We start from the raw sequence: 19,897 nt of genomic DNA, 5'->3' as shown, positions 1-19,897 counted from the left end.
AGGAGTGAGTGTTCCAGTTTGCGAACGTTTTTTGGAAGCCGAACGTCCAGTGGGGCTTCCAGTTGATCAGAAGCCATACTTTGGTTTCCGAATGTTTTGGAAGTCAAATGGACTTCCAGAACGGATTCAGTTCAACTTCCAAGGTACGAGTCTATAGGACTTGAGATGGTTGTGCAACGCACTAATGTGCCAGCAGTTGCCAAAGCAGCAGATAAAGGGATTAGGGTTGATGGGAAGGAGGCAGGGATTCACTGTTGAGAGGTTAATAGAAGGGGCCGCAAGGATGCGTCAAGTCCCTTGCATCTGCCAAGATGTGAATTAGTGGTGGGTTTCTCCTTGCATGGGCACAGCACATCTGAGGTTCATTTCCCTAAACTGTAAGGCTGCGTTTTAATTGGTGTCCGCGTTAGGAACCAAAGTGCCATGATTGTATAGCAGAACTAAAACACAAGTACAATAATTACAGGTGCTTTTCAGAAACTGCAGAAAGCAAGCACCATAGCCAGTGAGCCATTTAACCTCTCTCTCTCTCTCTCTCTCTGCCTGTCTTGGCATGTGTGTGCATTGTACCAAAGAAAACGCTTGTTTTAGAAATACCGTCATTCCCACAAGTTTTAATAAATTGAAATAAAAGAATTAAGCTTCCTTTTTTTTTAGGAGAGCTGCAACACACCACGGTTCTAGAGTTGTTAATTGTGAGTTTCCCATCTCACGAAGGAACATACCTTAATTGAAATGCTGTGAGCCAGCATAAATTTAATAGCCACTTGTAATCAAAATTCATCCAGTGCCTCTTTAACCTCATTGTGTTCCTCGAACACTGGGGTGCTGAACAGACCCTACTATTTAGGAAGTGGGCTGTGGTGGCAGTTGCCTATTACTGGTAGGGCAGAGGGCAAGGAGGCCACCAGTAGGTGGTGCCAGAGATGGAAGTTTGTACCTTCCAGATCCTGTTGGATTGCATCTTGACTCCCTGATGCAGCCCAAACCTGCCTATCCTGACCGGCTCTTACTCTCTGCAATCTTGGTAGGTTTGGGGGAAAGCCTTTATCCCTCTGACCCTAATGAGAGATTCCAGGAAAGCCCATCACTATCACTGAGCTGTGGGTCTTAAAATCAATGCCTTCTTAAGTGCAGAAGTAGGAAACCTAAGAGAGTGGAGTGGAATTAACAGGTATTTAATTAGCCCAACTAATAATAATAATAATAATAATAATAATAATAATAATAATAATAATGCAGGGTCCAGCACGGGGTGGGGGGCACGTGGAAGGCAGGGAATGAGTCTGACCACAAGTACCACCCGGAGAATGGAAGTGTTAAATTTAATTCATAAATCGAGTCTGATTTTTAAAAAACACACCAAAACAAATGCAACTTTTCCCGTAGTTTCTGCTCACCCTGCAGAAATCGCAGCGCCACCTTAAATAGTAGGCAGGTTCTTAAAGCTCCAGCAGCAGCAGCAGACTTCGCGATAAGGCCCTTCCTTGTGTTCCTAAGTCAGACCTACCGCTCTGCCTAGCTCAGTGTTGTTTACACGGACTGGCAGCAGCTCCCCAGGCTTTCCAAACAGGGAGTCCCTGGAGATGTCGCGGATTGAAGCCGGGCCCCTTCTGCAAGCCAAGCAGCCGCTCCGAAGCAGGAACTGTGCAACGATGCCTTCGCTAACACCATGCTTCTCTTTGCAAAAAAAAACACCAAAACACCACCCCAGCAAACCGGACACCCCACCTACTCCCGAGAAGCGGATCGCTTGCACTCCCTGGGTAGCTCACTCAGTAGCACAGCGTGAGAATCTTAATCGCAGAGTCCTGGGTTCGAATCCCGAGCGGCGGGGGAAATTCCTGCATTCGGGGGGGGGGGGTTGCGCTAGATCCCGCGTGGTCCCTTCCCACTGTGCGATCTTCGGAGAAAGCAAAAGCAAGCATGCCCCAATCCTGGCAGCGGCTTCCTCCGCCTCCTTTTCTTTTCCGCCCGTCCCTCCTTCCAGCATTAAAAGCCAATGGCGAGCCCGTGACGCTGGTTGCGTGGCCAGGGGCTGCCCCACCTCCGCTCGCGGGAAAAGGGGGCGGCGGCGCCCGCCTTGGCTAGCTGGATCGGCTCGGCTCCCGGCAGTATATAGAAGAAGCCCTGGCTGGGGATCCGGTGGCGGCAGCGACCTGGCAATTTCCTCCAGCTCCTGCTTCTTTTGCACTTGGATCAACTCACCCCCAACTGCCAGTTCTGCTGCTTTTGCAAAACTGTCCCGTCTGTCGGTGGGTCGGATCCTGCAACCATCATGTCTCCATCCTCGACGCCCTTCGCCAGCCCATTCGCCAGACCTCGCTGCCTGGCTGCAGCGGCTCCGGCGGGCAAAACCAAACTTACCCATCCGGGCAAAGCCATCTTAGCAGGTAAACAAACCGGAGCGGCTGCAGAAACCTTTGATATTGTGACTTTGTTGGACGGGGCGGGCGGGGGGGGGGGAGTGGATCTGCTCTAAAGTGGATCGGCTCTCAAAGCTTGCTGCATTTAATGTTTTTTTAAAACGTGTCGCAAAAAAAATCGCCTTGAACTTCATCCCCCTCCCCTACTGCGCCCCACCCTCTGGGAAAAGTTTGCAACTCAAAACTTCCCCCTTCCAAAGCGGATTTTGTTAAAATCTCCTCGTTTGGGGAGGGATCCCTGTTTCTTGATGGGGCCAAGTTCTCTTTTGCAAGAGCAAGTCTGGGCTGGTGGAAAGAATCCTGCAAAGATCAGATGGTGCCGCTTTGCGAGGTGTGTGTGTTTTTGTGCGTCTATTATCTCTCCCCTCCAGCCGCCGCCTTTCCTCTCTCTTTTTGCAACCGGTAGTACAGTACATGAAACAACAAGCCACTCGTGACCCCGCCCCTTCAAGGCTGCTGTTCAGAGCTGATTGGCGGATGGGAATGGGCTGCGCCCCGCGCGAGCCTCTCTGTTGTTGACTAGTTGGCTGGATGCTCAAGTTCCTAGTCCCTGGGGTTTGCTTTGCCTCTTGAGCTATGGGAGTAGCCGCCTTTTTGGGGAAACAGTTAATGGGCCCTTCTGCAATGGTGTTCCGTTGTGGGTGCGTTCTGCAAAGTGTTCTTGAAATATACTCAGAGTCGCAAAGTGATTTCATGCTCTTTATTCAGCTCATAGTGGTGAGGAGGAATGAATGAATGTCCCCTCAAAGTATCTGCTTTATATACATTATTTACACAATGGGCTGCACATGATTGGCTAATTCTGGAATTCTACTGTAAGCCAATCAGGTTGTGGATTCACTTCTATCTGGAGCATGATTGGGTGGTTCCTGCCAACCAATCATACTGCTGCCTTGTTCTAGGACCAATCAGACTGCTGCCTTTTGGATCCTATTGTTCTAGGACCAATCAGACTGCTGCAGTTTGGATCCTATTCAACTCAGTACATAACAGTTCTAGACAAGATAACTGCGCGTCGACAGTGGATTTAATTCTAATTTATTACTGTACAGTGGTACCTCAGGTTACATACGCTTCAGGTTACATACGCTTCAGGTTACAGACTCCGCTAACCCAGAAATAGTACCTCGGGTTAAGAACTTTGCTTCAGGATAAGAACAGAAATCGTGCTCTGGCGGCGCGGCAGCAGCAGGAGGCCCCTTTAGCTAAAGTGGTGCTTCAGGTTAAGAACAGTTTCAGGTTAATTACGGACCTCTGGAACAAATTAAGTACTTAACCCGAGGTACCACTGTAGTTGTTCCCTGTGGCTACCATATTGTCGGTTTCTGGAGTGGCACAGCAAAAGAGTGGACTCTCCCCTAGAACATTTGTGGTGTGAAAAGCTATAGGATTTCATCAGGAAGTTCTAGGACATGGGTAGGCAAACTAAGGCCCCGGGGGCCAGATCTGGCCCAATCGCCTTTTCAATCCGGCCCCCCGGACGGTACGGGAATCAGCGTGTTTTTACATGAGCAGAATGTGTCCTTTTATTTAAAATGCATCTCTGGGTTATTTGTGCGGCCTGCCTGGTGTTTTTACATGAGTAGAATGTGTGCTTTTATTTAAAATGTATATCTGGGCTATTTGTGGGGCATAGGAATTCGTTCTTCCCCCCCCCAAAAAAATAGAGTCCGGCCCACCACATGGTCTGAGGGACAGTGGACCGGCCCCCTGCTGACCCCTCTTCTAGGATATGCGCTGGTTGGAAAGGAAGTACAGTTACATACCTCAGGTTACATACGCTTCTGGTTACATACGCTTGAGGTTACAGACTCCGCTAACCCAGAAATAGTGCTTCAGGTTAAGAACTTTGCTTCAGGATGAGAACAGAAATCGTGCTCCAGCGGCGCGGTAGCAGCAGGAGGCCCCATTAGCTGAAGTGGTGCTTCAGGTTAAGAACAGTTTCAGGTTAAGAACGGACCTCCGGAACGAATTAAGTACTTAACCTGAGGTACCACTGTTTGTGCAACAGCCCCAAAACTTTTGCAGGTGTAAATAATATTGATGCATGTCCAGTGAAAAGCACCTAATGTTCCCTGGACTTTTAATGCAATGCCTGGTGCTTTTGTTTTGACACCTAAAAATCTGGCTGCTTTTCCGTCTCTGCTCGACAGCACTGCTTTTGGAGGGTCTTCTTCCTGATTGGTGGTTAAAATGACTATTTGTTGGTGCTGGTGCATGAGGATAATGACAGATGCTTAGCAAAAAAAGTTTTTGTTTTTAAAAAAATAGTTCCTAAAGCCATGTTTCTTTCCTTTCTTTTTAAATTTGATTTTTTATTGATACAACTGAAAAAAAGGAAAGAAAGCAAAAATACAAACAAAAATAACAATAAACACAAAACTTTCTTAACAAAATAATAAAGCGAAAATTGGTCTTTGAACTATAGACCCAACCTCCAGTCTATTCCTTATTTCATTTATGTATTACTTGTTGCCCATACACACTTTTATAATAATTTAACTAATTCTAAATATATCTTAAGTCTCATGTCTAACTTGAAACTATTACTGAAATTCTTCAAATGCTGCAACAGAATTTAAACTACTATAATTATATTTCAGATAAACTTTAAAGACCTTCCATTTTGAAACAAATTCCTGTTTTGGTTTAGTCTTTATTTTTTCTAAAGCCATGTTTTGAGGGCTAGATGGGCCCATTGGTCTGATCCCACTCACCTTATGATGGACTACAAAACTCTTCACAGTTTGGGATCAGCTTACTTGAGAGATTGCCTTCTCCCATGTATTCCCAACTCAACTGTTTTGATCTCAGAAAGTGGCACAGTTCCTGGTTCCACACAGAACACCTGCCCTTCTGAGAAATCAATATTTTAGTGTGGCAGCACAGGCAGACTTTGGAACTCCCTGCCTGTTGACACCAGGCAGGTGCCTTCACTACTTTTTCTTTTTTTTTCTTTTCTTTTTGGTGCCTGCAAAAATAAACAGCTATCTGATTTTTAGAAGACATCTGAAGGCAGCCCTGTTTAGGGAAGCTTTTAATATTTGATGAATTATTGTATTTTAATATTTTGCTGGAAGCCACCCAGAGTGGCTGGGAATGGGCAGGGTATAAATATTATTATTATTATTATTTTATTTATTATTATTAAATGTTTGTTTAGGCAAGCCCATCCAGACATGTGAAATGTGGACATGCATTTTAATCTGCTTTTTAGCATATGGTTCATTTGTAATTATATTTTTAATATTTTAAATAGTTGTGTGTAACTTCTTTTACTGATGAAATGAAAAGGGTTATAAAACATCAAATTATTATAATGAGAAATGCGTGATGGAATACAGTTTTTCATAACAAAACAGTTTCTTATTAGAGCAACAGCATAATAAAGGAAGAGAAAATGAGCAGCTCGTATATTAATATGAATGTTTTGGACTGTTGGTAGATCTCTGTCCTCCACAAAACACTCCAAGAATTCTGGGAGCTATAGCTTACCCCCAAAGAACTATAACTCCCAGCACCCTTAACAAACTACAGTTTCCTGGGTGCTGCTTTAAATGTATGGTGTGCACTCAGCATAAGCCTATAGAATGACTCCACTTTCTTGAGCCTATTATCAGTTTTTTTTGGGGGGGGAGTGGAGAAGATTCCCTTACTCCAGTTTCCTTCCAAATATTAGAATGCATATTTTTTCCTTAATTTTAGAACAGTTTCCCCTAGTGATCGCTGCTGTGGGGTTTGTGTTTCGGCATTAATCTTGCACCAGCAGCTCTGTAGACACGGCTGTTTGAACAAGCTGGGCTCTTCCCTTCTTGCAAAGCCAATTGCGAAATATCTGCAAGCAAGCAAGAGCGCATGGCTAGCATTGTTCCAGCGCTTAATTGCATTAAACAGGCTGATCTGCCAGAGAAAGGTAATCAGCTGCCTCCCGGCCGCCAGTCCTCTTAGACTGGCAGGAATTAATTCAGGGGATGCCTTTATCTTGTTAAAAATGCTTCCTATCCAACTCTAGAGCAGCCAAGAACATAGGAGGCAGTCTTGCATCGAACTAGACCATGAGTCTATATTGCTCAGTACTTCCTACACTGGTTGGCAGCAGCTTTCCTGGGATTCAGACAGGAAACATTCCCAAACTTTGTTGGAGGTGCCAAGAATTGAACCAGGCAGAATTGAAACAGGAGACAGGGCAGATGTTCTGTCACTGAGCTGTGGCTCTTCCCCAATATCCGAGGAGCACAAACTTGTACAAAGTCAAACCAGTGGTCATCTTGCATAGAATTATCTGCACTATGTGGGGCTACCTTTGAAGGTGACCCAGAAACTACAACTAATCCAGAATGCGGCAGCCAGAATGGTGACTGGGAGCGGCCGCCGGGACCACATAACACGGTCTTGAAAGACCTACTCTGGCTCCCAGTACGTTTCCGAGCACAATTCAAAGTGTTGGTGCTGACCTTTAAAGCCCTAAACGGCCTCGGTCCAGTATACCTGAAGGAGCGTCTCCACCCCCATTGTTCTACCCGGACACTGAGGTCCAGCGCCGAGGGCCTTCTGGCGGTTCCCTCCTGCGAGAAGCGAAGTTACAGGGAACCAGGCAGAGGGCCTTCTCGGTGGTGGCGCCCGACCTGTGGAACGCCCTCCCACCAGATGTCAAGGAAATGAACAACTATCTGACTTTTAGAAGACTTCTGAAGGCAGCCCTGTTTAGGGAAGTTTTTTTATGTCTGATGTTTTATTGTGTTTTCGATATCCTGTTGGGACGCGGGTGGCGCTGTGGGTTAAACCACAGAGCCCAGGACTTGCCGATCAGAAGGTCGGCGGTTCAAACCCCCGTGACGGGGTGAGCTCCCATTGCTCGGTCCCTGCTCCTGCCAACCTAGCAGTTTGAAAGCACGTCAAAGTGCAAGTAGATAAATAGGTACCGCTTTGGTGGGAAGGTAAACGGCGTTTCCGTGCGCTGCTCTGGTTTGCCAGAAGCGGCTTAGTCCTGCTGGCCACATGACCCGGAAGTTGTACGCTGGCTCCCTTGGCCAATAAAACAAGATGAGCGCCACAACCCCAGAGTCGGCCATGACTGGACCTAATGGTCAGGGGTCCCTTTACCTTTTAATATCCTGTTGGAAGCTGCCCAGAGTGGCTGGGAGCCCCAACCAGATGTGCAGAGTATAAGTAATAAGTAATAATAATAATAATTACAATTCTATGCTTATATTATCTCAACTACATTGCTTGACAACAATTCCCTAGTCCCAGTATGAAAGAAGGGAACGCACACAGTGGAAATGGAAATGAAATTAACTATGGACTAGGGCAGAGAACTGTGGTTGCTAACCTAGCCTCCAGAAATCTCCACTGGGAAATCGCAATTGGACCTGGCACTTGGCTAATTTCAAGTGGAGATAGATCTGGGTCCTCTGCATGCAAAGGGCGCGTTCTAAAACTGAGCTGAGACCCTCCCCATAAAGTACGAGTAGGGAATATATGTCCTTCTGGAAACTGGGGGGGGGGGTGTTGCTGGTTGGTTTCTGTTCTTGTTTTTATAACGTGTTTTCCATTTTTTAAAAAAATATTGTACTTTTATGTTGTGAACTGGCCTGAGATCTATGGATGGAGTATACAAATCCAAAATAAATACAGCGGTACCTCGGGTTACAGGCGCTTCCGGTTACAGACGCTTCAGGTTACAGACTCCGCTAACCCAGAAATAGTACCTCGGGTTAAGAACTTTACCTCAGGACGAGAACAGAAATTGCTCCGGCGGTAGCAGGAGGCCCCATTAGCTAAAGTGGTACCTCAGGTTAAGAACAGTTTCAGGTTAAGAACAGACCTCCGGAACGAATTAAGTTCTTAACCCGAGGTACCACTGTAAACGCCCATCCTCCCTGACCATTGGCCATGCTGACCGGGGCTGATGGGCGTTGGAGTCCAACAATTTATGGAAGCGGCACCATGTTGACTAGCTCTGGTCTATGCTGACCTGCATTAGTTCACCAAAGCTTCAGTCTGTAGTTTTTACCAGCCCTGACTGAAGATGATTGGAGAATTGTGGGTTGGGAGCTGACAGGCATTGCGTCAAAACTGTCTTGCAGAGAGTTATCCTTTTTCCTTCTGTTCACCTGTCCTAGGATCTGAAAGTACCTTTTTGTCACCACCCAGACTTCCGATCCCTGGGCTCAGTTGGGAGTGAAAAGTGTAGTAGTCTGGCACCTGTCCTTCTATTCCCAGATTGCCACTACATCCCAATTGACTCCTTTTGGCCCCGTCTGAACCGTGCATTTAAAGCAGTGTCATACCCCGTTCAGCAAACAAACGGTGCATATTAGCAAAATATGCGCAAACTGCACCAATGTAGCTCATAAGTGTCATGGAGCACAAAAATGCCAACAAACCGGACAAATAAAATTGCACCCCAACCCCGCCTACCCTTTGCCCTCCCCCCGCTCCTGATCAACCCCCCTCGCTTTGCCCCACCCTCCTTGCCAATCTCCCACAACTCACCCAAGCCCCTCCCCTCTTCCTCAAGCCCCTCCTTCTCCGAGTCCCTCCCCTTTTAAAGGCAGCGGGAGGCCCTTTGCAAAGCCTCTCTCCCCTTTGTTAAACCTCTCTGCAGGCACGTTTGCCAAAGTGGGAGAGACACCTCCATTAAACAGCTTGCCTGGACCAGCCAGCCGTTCCCCACAGTGCAGTTGGTGTGGCTGCAGAGCGTGACGACATCCTACATCTTTTATGTATATAGGAAGATAAACTGTCACAAAACTCAAAGACATTTTGACCTTGTTCTACCTCAGGGGTCTCCGTGCTGCCTACTGATTGCATTCTTTTGGATATAAATAGACGTGTGTTGCTTTTTTCTCGTTGTTCTTTAAACCCATTCCTTTTTGGGGGTGGGGGGGTATGAATTCACATTAGTTTCCCACTTTTTTTTTGATCCCAATCTTTTTAGCACACCCTGCCACTGGGTCAAGTCTTTACTTGCCGCCACCAACGTATTTGCTTGGCTCTTAAATTTCTCTGTCCCAGGGAGGTAGCGGTTAAAACCAGTTCCCGTTTTGGAGAGGCCTTGGTGGTTTTATTCTGTGAGCACACACAGGTTTGAAATGATCCATCCATCAGCCTCCCTCGCATTTGTGGGCAACTCTTCCTGACAGCTGGCTGACGTTACCAGCATGTACCCTTCATTTTTCAGTTTGAAAGGTTGCGCGCTCTGAATACGAAAAAAGGGTGTTCGTCTCCATGCGCAGAACACTCTAAAAGAGCGATTCTGACGAGAGAGCACGTTTACAAATCTTGTTTCGTGTGGGAAATTGCAAAATTTTTGAATAGTTTTGAGTGATGAAGGGTATGAGAGCACGTGGGGGCAGAGAGAGTGGGGGGCTTCCTAGAGGTAAGAAAGGGAGACCCATTTAAGGTGTGGGCTTTGCGTGGGTAGGCAGGCGATCCAACAACATGGGTGTAATAAAGACTTGATTGTGGCCGTGAAAAGAACAAAGGCTGTCTTGAAAAGCTGAGTGGTTGTTTTTTTCCACACAGACTAGTCCGGTGGAATTCAGATTTTTCAGCTGCCAAGGAATGCTATTAATGTCGATCCATCTGTCAAGGATGGTTTGCATATTGCAGAGGATTCTGGGATGTGAGCAGAATGTGTATCCCCAAAACACACGGGAGTCTCTTGGGTAATCCCTTTGCTTGCGCAAGCAGCGCATCCTTGTGTGCTCCCAGCATGCAGCCATAGCTGTTCTTTATAGAGGACCATGGGTTGTGGTGAACCAACAGCGACCTTTGGGACAATCCATCTGCCGAGAACAGTAATCCTATGAAAAGGCCTGGTAGATCAACCATTACTTGCAGTGCTGTGGGCAGCGGGGGGCAATTTGCAATTTAATGAGGCTAAAACTCAAACCTCCATGTCAACTGAACACTTCTCTGAATTTTTGCAGTGCAAATCTCCAGCCAAATAGTATGTACATATTAAGGGAAAGTCTGCACGAAAACGCATGTATTGGGGAAACTTAACATATACAATTGCTTTATACTGGGGGGAAACGGCTTGCAAAAAATATGTACGTTGGGGGCAAACGGCCTGCAGAAAGCGTGTTTCGTTAGGAGAAATTTGCACTAAGATTGGCTGGTGAATTTTCACAAGATATTTTTTTTTTAAAAAAAGTTGCTAATTGCTGCAAAAATTAGGAGAACTGAATCTGTGTGAAAAATGGAGAGGGAACTGAAATTGACTGATGTATCCATTCCCTAATGCCAAGCCTGATTTGCTTGTAAACTCTTGAGTCAATGTATCATGTTAAGTGAGCCAATGCTTTGCTTCCTGACATGAATCTTAAGGTATCAGACCATCTAGGTTCCTTCTTTCCCTTCCTCCTCATCAGAACGATATGTTTGGCACCAGCTTGGCTGCAGGAGTTGCTGGAAGGAAGCGTACAAGCCCCGACTGGGGTTCCACTCCAGATTTGTGCAGACTTTATTCCTTAGCCTTTTCTTCTCCTGAAGATATCCCGCAAAGCAGTGGAAGTTTAGGATCAGAGCTTTCCTTCCCCTAGATGGGCTACTTTCCGAGGCTGATGTGCCCCATCTGGTGTACTATATGTGCATTATTTGATATTTTGGGGTGAGATTGTCTTATTTGGTGTTTCCTTTTGTTGTCGTTCAGTCGTGTCCGACTCTTCGTGACCCCCTGGACCAGAGCACGCCTGGCACTCCTGTCTTCCACTGCCTCCTGCAGTTTGGTAAAACTCATGCTGGTAGCTTCGAGAACACTGTCCAACCATCTTGTCCTCTGTCGTCCCCTTCTCCTTGTGCCCTCCATCTTTCCCAACATCAGGGTCTTTTCCAGGGAGTCTTCTCTTCTCATGAGGTGGCCAAAGTATTGGAGCCTCAGCTTCAGGATCTGTCCTTCCAGGGAGCTCTCAGGGCTGATTTCCTTCAGAATGGATAGGTTTTGATCTTCTTGCCGTCCACGGGACTCTCAAGAGCAGGGGTAGGCAACCTAAGGCCCGGGGGCCGGATGCGGCCCAATCGCCTTCTCAATCCGGCCCACGGACGGTCCAGGAATCAGCGTGTTTTTACATGAGTAGAATGTGTCTTTTTATTTATTTTTTATTTAAAATCTCTGGGTTATTTGTGGGGCATAGGAAGTTGTTCTCCCCCCCCCCAAAAAAAATATAGTCCGCCCCCCCTGAAGGTCTGAGGGACAGTGGACCGGCCCCCTGCTGAAAAAGGTTGCTTACCCCTGTTCAAGAGCATAGCTGTCAACTTTTCCCTTTTCTTGCGAGGAATCCTATTCGGAATAAGGGAATTTCCCTTAAAAAAGGGGAAACGTTGACAGCTATGCTCAAGAGTCTCCTCCAGCATCATAATTCAAAAGCATCAATTCTTCGGCGATCAGCCTTCTTTATGGTCCAGCTCTCACTTCCATCTACTTTCCTTTTATTTAGATGTAATGTTTTCTGGCACTTCACAGCACAGTACGGGTTGCAAATAAATCACGCTAGTTGCTGGGGAACCAGCGAGAAACAGTGGTTGCTCTGATACCCCTGTCTATGGGATCCCAATTTGCATTTGGTTGGCCGCTGTGAGATCTTGGACTGATCCAGATCTGTTCTTCTGAGGATTCAAGGCCTGTGGGGGCTTTAGCCATCAAGTCGAAATCCGTAAAAGCAGCCTGGAGCTTTTTCGCATCCTTTGTCTGAAATGCTAGAAAAACCCCTTTGTCATACCTGCTAATGCATTTCCCCCCCTTCTTAATAGCAAAGAGATTGTGCAAGCGAGAGACATGTGAAGTACAGGCCAGTTCCTGTAAAATGAGGGACAGAACAGGTTGCTTCACCCTCCCGGTGTTATCTTCTGCGATTGTTGACCCACCATGTTTACCAGTCCAGTTTTCTGAGCAAACTCTGTGCTCAGAAGAAGGCTCCCATTTCGTACTTTCCAGTATTTTCCACTCTTGCCTCTCTGCATTGTGTTCTGGGCGTAAGAGTCTCTTTTATCATTGGACTGTAACATCTTAAATGACAGGCCCCAGGACTTTCTGGAAAGGAGAGATGTTGGCAGGGGCTTGGAATCGGTTGCCTCGATGAGCCGACTCGGCGCTGCAAGTGAAGAATTCTCCCGTCTGATTTATAGCAAAGGCGTCTGATTAGATTGGAGTGCTATCCCCCTCCTTCTGCCCCACTCTCCCAAGTGTTTGATGGATATCAGCCTTTCATGCTTACATTTTTTTATTTCAAAGTCTTGATCGACAGCAGGGCTGGGAGAATGTTTTCAGCTTGGGGGCCTTGTTTGCTTTCAGGCAAGCTTTCGGGGGCCGCATGCTGGAGGTAGACAGAGGAAAAGGTGGGAGAGGCATTGGAAGTGAATCATAGAATATTAGAATTGTAGAGTTGGAAAGGATCCCAAAGGTCATCTAGTCCAACCCCCTGCAGTACAGGAATTTCAGCTAAAGCATCCATGATCCGTAGAGCTGGTGTGTGTGCATGTGTGTGTGTTCTCTGCAGTGTGGGAAAGGTGCATATTCTTATTATTGTTAGCAGATTTGTTTAAATTACCAGATGCAGTCTGGGGAGAAAAGTCCTGTTGGCACTCTACTGAAGAAATCGAACAAAAACAGCGTATAATTTGAGGGGAAAGGAAGTGAGAGGTTCCGTTTTTTGTAAATGTAATCTTTATTGAGCTTTAATATGAACAACATTGATCTAAACATGTCTGTCGTCCAAACTTCAAGTACAGGTTTTCCCAATTCACTTACGTTAAACCCCCCCACCACCACCAAGAAAGCCAACAAATGCAAGCATATCCCAAAATATACTCCTCTATGTAAATTCAACAACGTTTTGTCTTTCTTAGTTCAGGCCTTGTGCATAGCAGGGAGGCATTCAACCAAACATACAGAGGGAAAACTACCTCAGAACTGTGCAGCCAATCAGAGCGCAGTACTGGCTCAGTGAGGATCAAACCACTCTGCTTGGTTGTTAACCAACATCTCCACTGCCCCTCCCCTTGCTAGTTGACTTTTGCGTTAATATGATTAACCCTTAAGTTGCACACTGAATGATCCCTGCTGTTGCACTTCCAGCAACTACATGACTTCCTTGAGGACCAAGTCCTGGAATTGAAAATGGGATCTGGGGCAAATTGCAGGCTTAATTTAAGCCCCAGCTTGGCCGACAGCCCACGAACAACAACAGGCCCAGCCAGCTTTGAAGTGCCTGCCTGTATGTGACTTGTCAACTCTCACTCTTTTACCTCCCCCATTCTTCCAAAGTTACCTGGTTAGTTTTTCCTGCTGGCCCTTCTCCAGCCGAACTGCTTGGAGCCAGCTTGCAAAATGGAACTTATAAAAAGAAATTGCAGTGAAACGGCACTGCAATAAAACTGCAATAGCGGAGATAAAATCGCAGAAGTGGAGGATCAAATAGCCAGCATGAAACTACTTGTAGAAAACAAACGCAAAAGTTAAAAAAGCTTCCCCCCCCACCCCCCTGGTTCTGGAACAAAATGGAGGTCGTAGTGATGACCACCAATATCCTTAAAAGAGGACTTGACAAATTCTTGGGAGAGGGAGGCGATCAATGGCTTCTAGCCAAGATGGCCGTGCACTATATCCTCTGCACATCTCTGAATACCAGTTTCTGGCAAACACAAGTTAGGTGAGTTTCTGTGGCATTCAGGTCCTGGCTGTGGACTTCCTATTGGCTGCTGTGAGAACAGGATGCTGGACATTGCCTTGGCAGAATCCAGCAGGGCCACAACAGATGAGGCCCCGTTGTCCTTATACTTACCGTATTTTTCGCTCTATAAGATGCACCAGACCATAAGACGCACCTAGTTTTTGGAGGAGGAAAACAAGAAAAAAAATATTCTGAATCCCAGAAGCCAGCACAGCAAGAGGGATCGCTGCGCAGTGAAAGCAGCAATCCCTCTTGCTGTCCTGGCTTCTGGGATAGCTGCGCAGCCTGCATTCGCTCCATAAGACGCACACACAGTTCCCCTTACTTTTTAGGAGGGAAAAAGTGAGTCTTACAGAGCAAAAAATACGGTATCTCTTTGCTTCCCACCAGCAGCTGCTGGTGCCTTGATTTCATAGGATCAGGGCCAATCCCTGTTTTTTAGGGGTGGGGGTGGGATGGTGGATTCTTCACTACTGGCAGGTGAGATTAGGAAGGTAGGAATGGTTGCCATGCCCTCTCTTTACAGGTACAGGCGTACCTTGGTTCTCGAACGGCTTAGTTGCCGAACAAATCTTCTCCTGAACGCCGCAAACCTGGAAGTAAGTGTTCCGGTTTGCGAGCGTTTTTTGGAAGCCAAACTTCTGATGCGGCTACTGCTTGAGCGCAGGAAGCTCCTGCAGCCAATCGGAAGCCGCACCTTGGTTTTCAAACGGTTTCAGGAGTCGCATGGACTAAGTTTGAGAACCAAGGTACGACTGTATTGTTGTTCTGCCCCAGGCCTGTTGTTGTTCAACAACTTTTGTAAACGACTTTGGCGAAGCAACTGAGGGGGGTGCTCATCACATTTGCAGATGGCACCAAACTGGGAGGGGCAGCTGATGCCGCAGAAGACGGAATCGGGATTCATAGATGAACAGATTGGAGAACTGGGCCCAAACTTGGAAAATTTCAGTAGGGACAACTTTAGGTTCTACACACTTAGGCAGGAAGAGCCAGCTGCACGATTATAAGATGGGGGACACCTTGCTAGCCAATGAAAAGGATTTTGGGGTCTTGGTAGATGTTATGTACTGAGTTGAATAGGATCCAAACTGCAGCAGTCTGATTGGTCCTAGAACAATAGGATTCAGAATGCAGCAGTCTGATTGGTCCTAGAACAAGGCAGCAGTATGATTGGTTGGCAGGAACCACCCAATCATGCTCCAGATAGAAGTGAATCCACAACCTGATTGGCTTACAGTAGAATTCCGGAATTAGCCAATCATGTGCAGCCCATTGTGTAAATAATGTATATAAAGCAGATACTTTGAGGGGACTTTCATTCATTCCTCCTCACCACTATGAGCTGAATAAAGAGCATGAAATCACTTTGCGACTCTGAGTATATTTCAGTAGACCTCAAGCATAACACGAGCCAACAGTATGATGCAGCAGGAAAAAACCCAATGCTTTCCTATGCTGCATCAATAGAAGTACAGTGGTACCTCGGGATGCGAACGGGATCCGTTCTGGAGCCCTGTTCGCATCCTGAATAGAACGTAAGACGTAACTGTTAAGTTGTGGGTGAACATATCAGACGACACAGCGATTCTTCAAATAGCTCTTGTTTATTCACAGGCCAGAACAGAACTGAACTGAAGGGTTCAGCCAGCCTGCTTATATAGAGCTCCATTACAAAGCAACAGTAACAACTTCCTGTAACTATCCAATCACTGAACGTCACTTTCAGTTCCTTATTTGCATATGTGGACCTGAGTGAAAACTATCTACAGTATCCCCCTGCTGGCCCAGGGTGAGAACTTCAGTACATAACAGTGACTGCGCGTCTGCGCTTGCGCGGGCCGCGTTTCGCTGCTTCCGCGCATGCGCGTGACGTGATTTTGACTGCGCATGCGTGAGCGGCGAAACCCAGAAGTAATGCGCTCCGTTACTTCCGGGTTGCTGCGGAGCGCCACCCGAAAATACTTAACCTGAAGCATATTTATCCTGAGGTATGACTGTATAGTGGTCCCAATCGAGGGTAGTAATCGTACCTCTCTATTCTGCCTTGGTCAGACCACACCTGGACCGCTGTGTCCTGCTCTGGGTGACATCATTTAAGAAGGATATTGAGAAGCTAGCACATGTGGAGAGGAGGGCGACCAAGAATATCAAGGGTCTGGAAACCAAGCCTTATGAGGAAAAGTTGAGGGAGTTGGGTGTGTTTAGCCTGGAAAACAGGAGACTGAGTGGAGATGTGATAGCCAGCTTCAGATATCTCAAGGGCCGCCAGGTGGAGGATGAAGCAAGCTTGTTTTCTCTTGCTCCGGAGGTTATGATCGAGACCGATGGATTTGAGTCACAAGAAACAAGATTGCGATGAAATATCAGGAAGAACTTTCAGACAGTAAGAGCTGATAGATAGTGATATTGACTCCTGGTCTCCTCTTCACTGCAGAAGTTGGCAGTAGTGGATGCTTTAGTTGAGATTCCTGCATTGCAAGGGGGGTTGGACTTGGGTCAACCTTAAAGGTAAAGGGACCCCTGACCATTAGGTCCAGTCGTGGCCAACTCTGGGGTTGCGGCGCTCATCTCGCTTTATTGGCCGAGGGAGCCGGCGTACAGCTTCCGGGTCATGTGGCCAGCAGGACTAAGCCGCTTCTGGCGAACCAGAGCAGCGCACAAAAACGCCGTTTACCTTCCCGTCGGAGCGGTACCTATTTATCTACTTGCACTTTGACGGGCTTTCGAACTGCTAGGTTGGCAGGAGCTGGGACCGAGCAACGGGAGCTCACCCCGTCGCGGGGATTCGAACCGCCGACCTTCTGATCGGCAAGTCCTAGGCTCTGTGGTTTAACCCACAGCGCCACCCGCATCTCGGGTCAACCTTAGGATCCCTTCAACTCTATGGTTCTATGACCCAATGGCCTGACTCGGAATAAGGCAGCTTCCTATGGTCCCCTTCAAATCTGCCCCTGGTTGTGCTGCTTTTTCCTCCTAGACATTGATTTCTGCCTCTGTTTTTCTGGCTTTCCCTCGGTCTGCTGAATTGGCAGTTCGAGAAGCTTCTGCTCGGGGAAGGAAAGCCATCATCTGCAGAACAAACAAAACGACCGGGTGAGCCGAGAACCGCCTGTGATCAGAGCAGCTAAAAAAATAAAATAAATTGAACTGCCTGGCACAATGCCCAGTCCTTAGGAGCAGACCTCCCCTCTCCTGGTATCTGTCTGAGCCATTTAAGACCATGAAGACCCTGAGTGGCATAATAATAATAATAATAATAATAATAATAATAATAATAATAATAATTTATTTATACCCCGCCCATCTGGCTGGCCTTCCCCAGCCACTCTGGGCGGCTTCCAACAAAATATTAAAATACAGTAATGCATCAAACATTAAAAGCTTCCCTAAAGCCTTCAGATGTCTTCTGAGTTGTTGTTCTCTTTGACATCTGGTGGGAGGGTGTTCCACAGGGCGGGTGCCACTACCGAGGAGGCCCTCTGCCTGGTTCCCTGTAGCTTTGCTTCTCGCAGTGAGGGAACCGCCACTGGACCTCAGTGTCCGGGCAGAACGATGGGGGTGGAGACATTCAGATATACTGGACCGAGGCCGTTTAGGGCTTTGAAGGTCTGCACCAACACTTTGAATGGTGCTCGGAAACGTACTGGGAGTCCAGCATTCTGTTCTTACAGTGGCCAACCAGAATCCCTGGGGAAGAATGCAAGCAGGATTTGAGCACAATAGCTCTCTCCCCCTCTGGTAACTTCCATCCACTGGGGAGGCAGAAACATCATGACAAAGCATGACAAAATTTACGTCCTGCAAATAATCTGTGAAACATCACGTATCAAACATTATGCGCTTGGGTTAAACAGTCCACGAGTTACGATGACATTTGCCAAGTCCTAGCAATAGAAATGTGGCTTTATTTTGAGTTTCCATTGTGCTGTTTGTAATATATTGGGTGTTGCTTTTAAAGAGGAATAGAGTCTCTAATTGATTTTTGATTTTTAAATTTTATTGTTATTCATGTTTTTATACTGTATTTTATGCCGCTTTTATAATTAAGTGTTTTAAAGTGTTTTAAATTTGTTGTTAGCTGCCCTGAGCCCAGTTTTTGAACCGGGAAGGGCGGGGTATAAATAAATAATAATAATTATTATTAATATTATTATTATCACGTGCTGTAACATTTTCTTGCAGTTGTCACCTGGTCACGCATCAAATGTGCAGTTGCTGAGGGCTTGGCCGGTGACACAGACATTATTGGGGCATGTGGCTAGCAGCTCATTTCTAGCCCACGGACTTTACTGGGTGTGTTTGTGTGTTGACTGAACGACAGCTCAGAGTGGTGAATGCTTGGGTGAATTAAGAGGCAGGTTCCCTTTGAAGCTGCTTCTGTGTAGTTTTTAGAAAGCAAATTACTTGTTTGTTCTGAAATTGTTCTATAGGACTTTGGACCGCAATAATTATATATAATTACAGGGACGCGAGTGGCGCTGTGGGTTAAACCACAGAGCCTAGGGCTTGCCGATCAGAAGGTCGGCGGTTTGAATCCCCGCGACAGAGTGAGCTCCCGTTGCTCGGTCCCTGCTCCTGCCAACCTAGCGGTTCAAAAGCACGTCAAAGTGCAAGTAGATAAATAGGTACCACTCAGGTGGGAAGGTAAACGGCGTTTCCATGCGCTGCTCTGGTTCGCCAGAAGCGGCTTAGTCATGCTGGCCACATGACCCAGAAGCTGTACACCGGCTCCCTTGGCCAATAAAGCGAGATGAGCGCCGCAACCCCAGTCGGCCACGGCTGGACCTAATGGTCAGGGGTCCCTTTACCTTTTATAATTACTTAGGATTTGAACTGTGCTCTCCCAGGTCCTCTTCCGGCACTCTAACCACTGCACCACATTGCCTCTTTGAACAGAATGGGCACCCAACTGCCTCAAATAGCCCCTGATACGTGATGCTTAGTGCAACTGCAGAAACCTTTCCTGTCCTATGTGTTTTTCTCCCTCCCATGAGGACTTTGAACCCATCGATTTGGTTCTTGCAATGGGGCAAAAGTCCTGGACTTGAATCCCCTCTTCTGCAATCTCTGGGGCAGGAGATGAGTGGCGTTTGGACTGTGCGTGCTTAATCTTTAGCTCGGAGCCAAAGGAGAAACTGTGCTGAAGGTCACGGCCAGTTATATCTCATTGGCGGTGAAAAATGTCGCCTGAGATCACAGACACCAGAATTGCCCTTTCCCCTCCCTGGCTGATCAGCAGTGGTTGGGGTTTTTCTTTGCTTGTTTCAAAGCTGGCAGAAAGATTTCGCTTGGCTCCTTGTGGGTCGCTACCACAACCTGTTCCCATCCTATCATGTTGTCTTAAGAATATAAGATCCTTAAGAATATAAGAGAATATATATATATTTTTAAGAAATATTTATTAAGATTTCACAAAAACAAACATACAAAAACACATAATAACAAGGAGAAAAAATAAAAATAAAAAGATAAATAGAACATACAAAAAACAACAAGAAAAATTAAAAACAATTGTTTTTCATAACATCAAACTCATTTGCTTGTTTCTTTGACTTCCTCACACCTCCCCTTCTTGTATTCCCATTTAAATAATCAAATCAGCAAATCCTTACCCTCTTTCATTTATCTTATCTCTATAACTTAACATTTTATAACTCAGTATTTTCATACATTGTCAATTCATTTTTGCATATTCTTATTAACTTTGTTGCCAATACCACTTATTTCCAATCCAACACCATTTTAGTTATTTTTTTAACCTAATTAACCCTTCTTCCATATTCTTAAAGC

At 46.4% G+C, this 19,897-nt stretch overlaps 1 protein-coding gene across 1 annotated transcript in view; it reads left to right on the top strand.

The window, feature by feature from the left end:
• The first annotated feature begins 2,030 nt into the window (after positions 1 to 2,030).
• The window catches only part of SLC25A1 (solute carrier family 25 member 1), a 55,715-nt gene continuing 37,848 nt past the window's right edge, over positions 2,031 to 19,897 (top strand). Inside the window, exon 1 of the mRNA XM_083590542.1 lies at positions 2,031 to 2,393. Coding sequence (XP_083446668.1) covers positions 2,279 to 2,393 — 115 coding nt within the window. The 5' untranslated portion in view covers positions 2,031 to 2,278. The remainder of the gene's footprint in view (positions 2,394 to 19,897) is intronic.

Source organism: Podarcis filfolensis, assembly GCF_964270895.1.
Source record: "Podarcis filfolensis genome assembly, chromosome: 16".
Classification (NCBI taxonomy): Eukaryota; Metazoa; Chordata; class Lepidosauria; order Squamata; family Lacertidae; genus Podarcis; species Podarcis filfolensis.
This window is presented reverse-complemented; position numbering and strand designations above follow the sequence as displayed.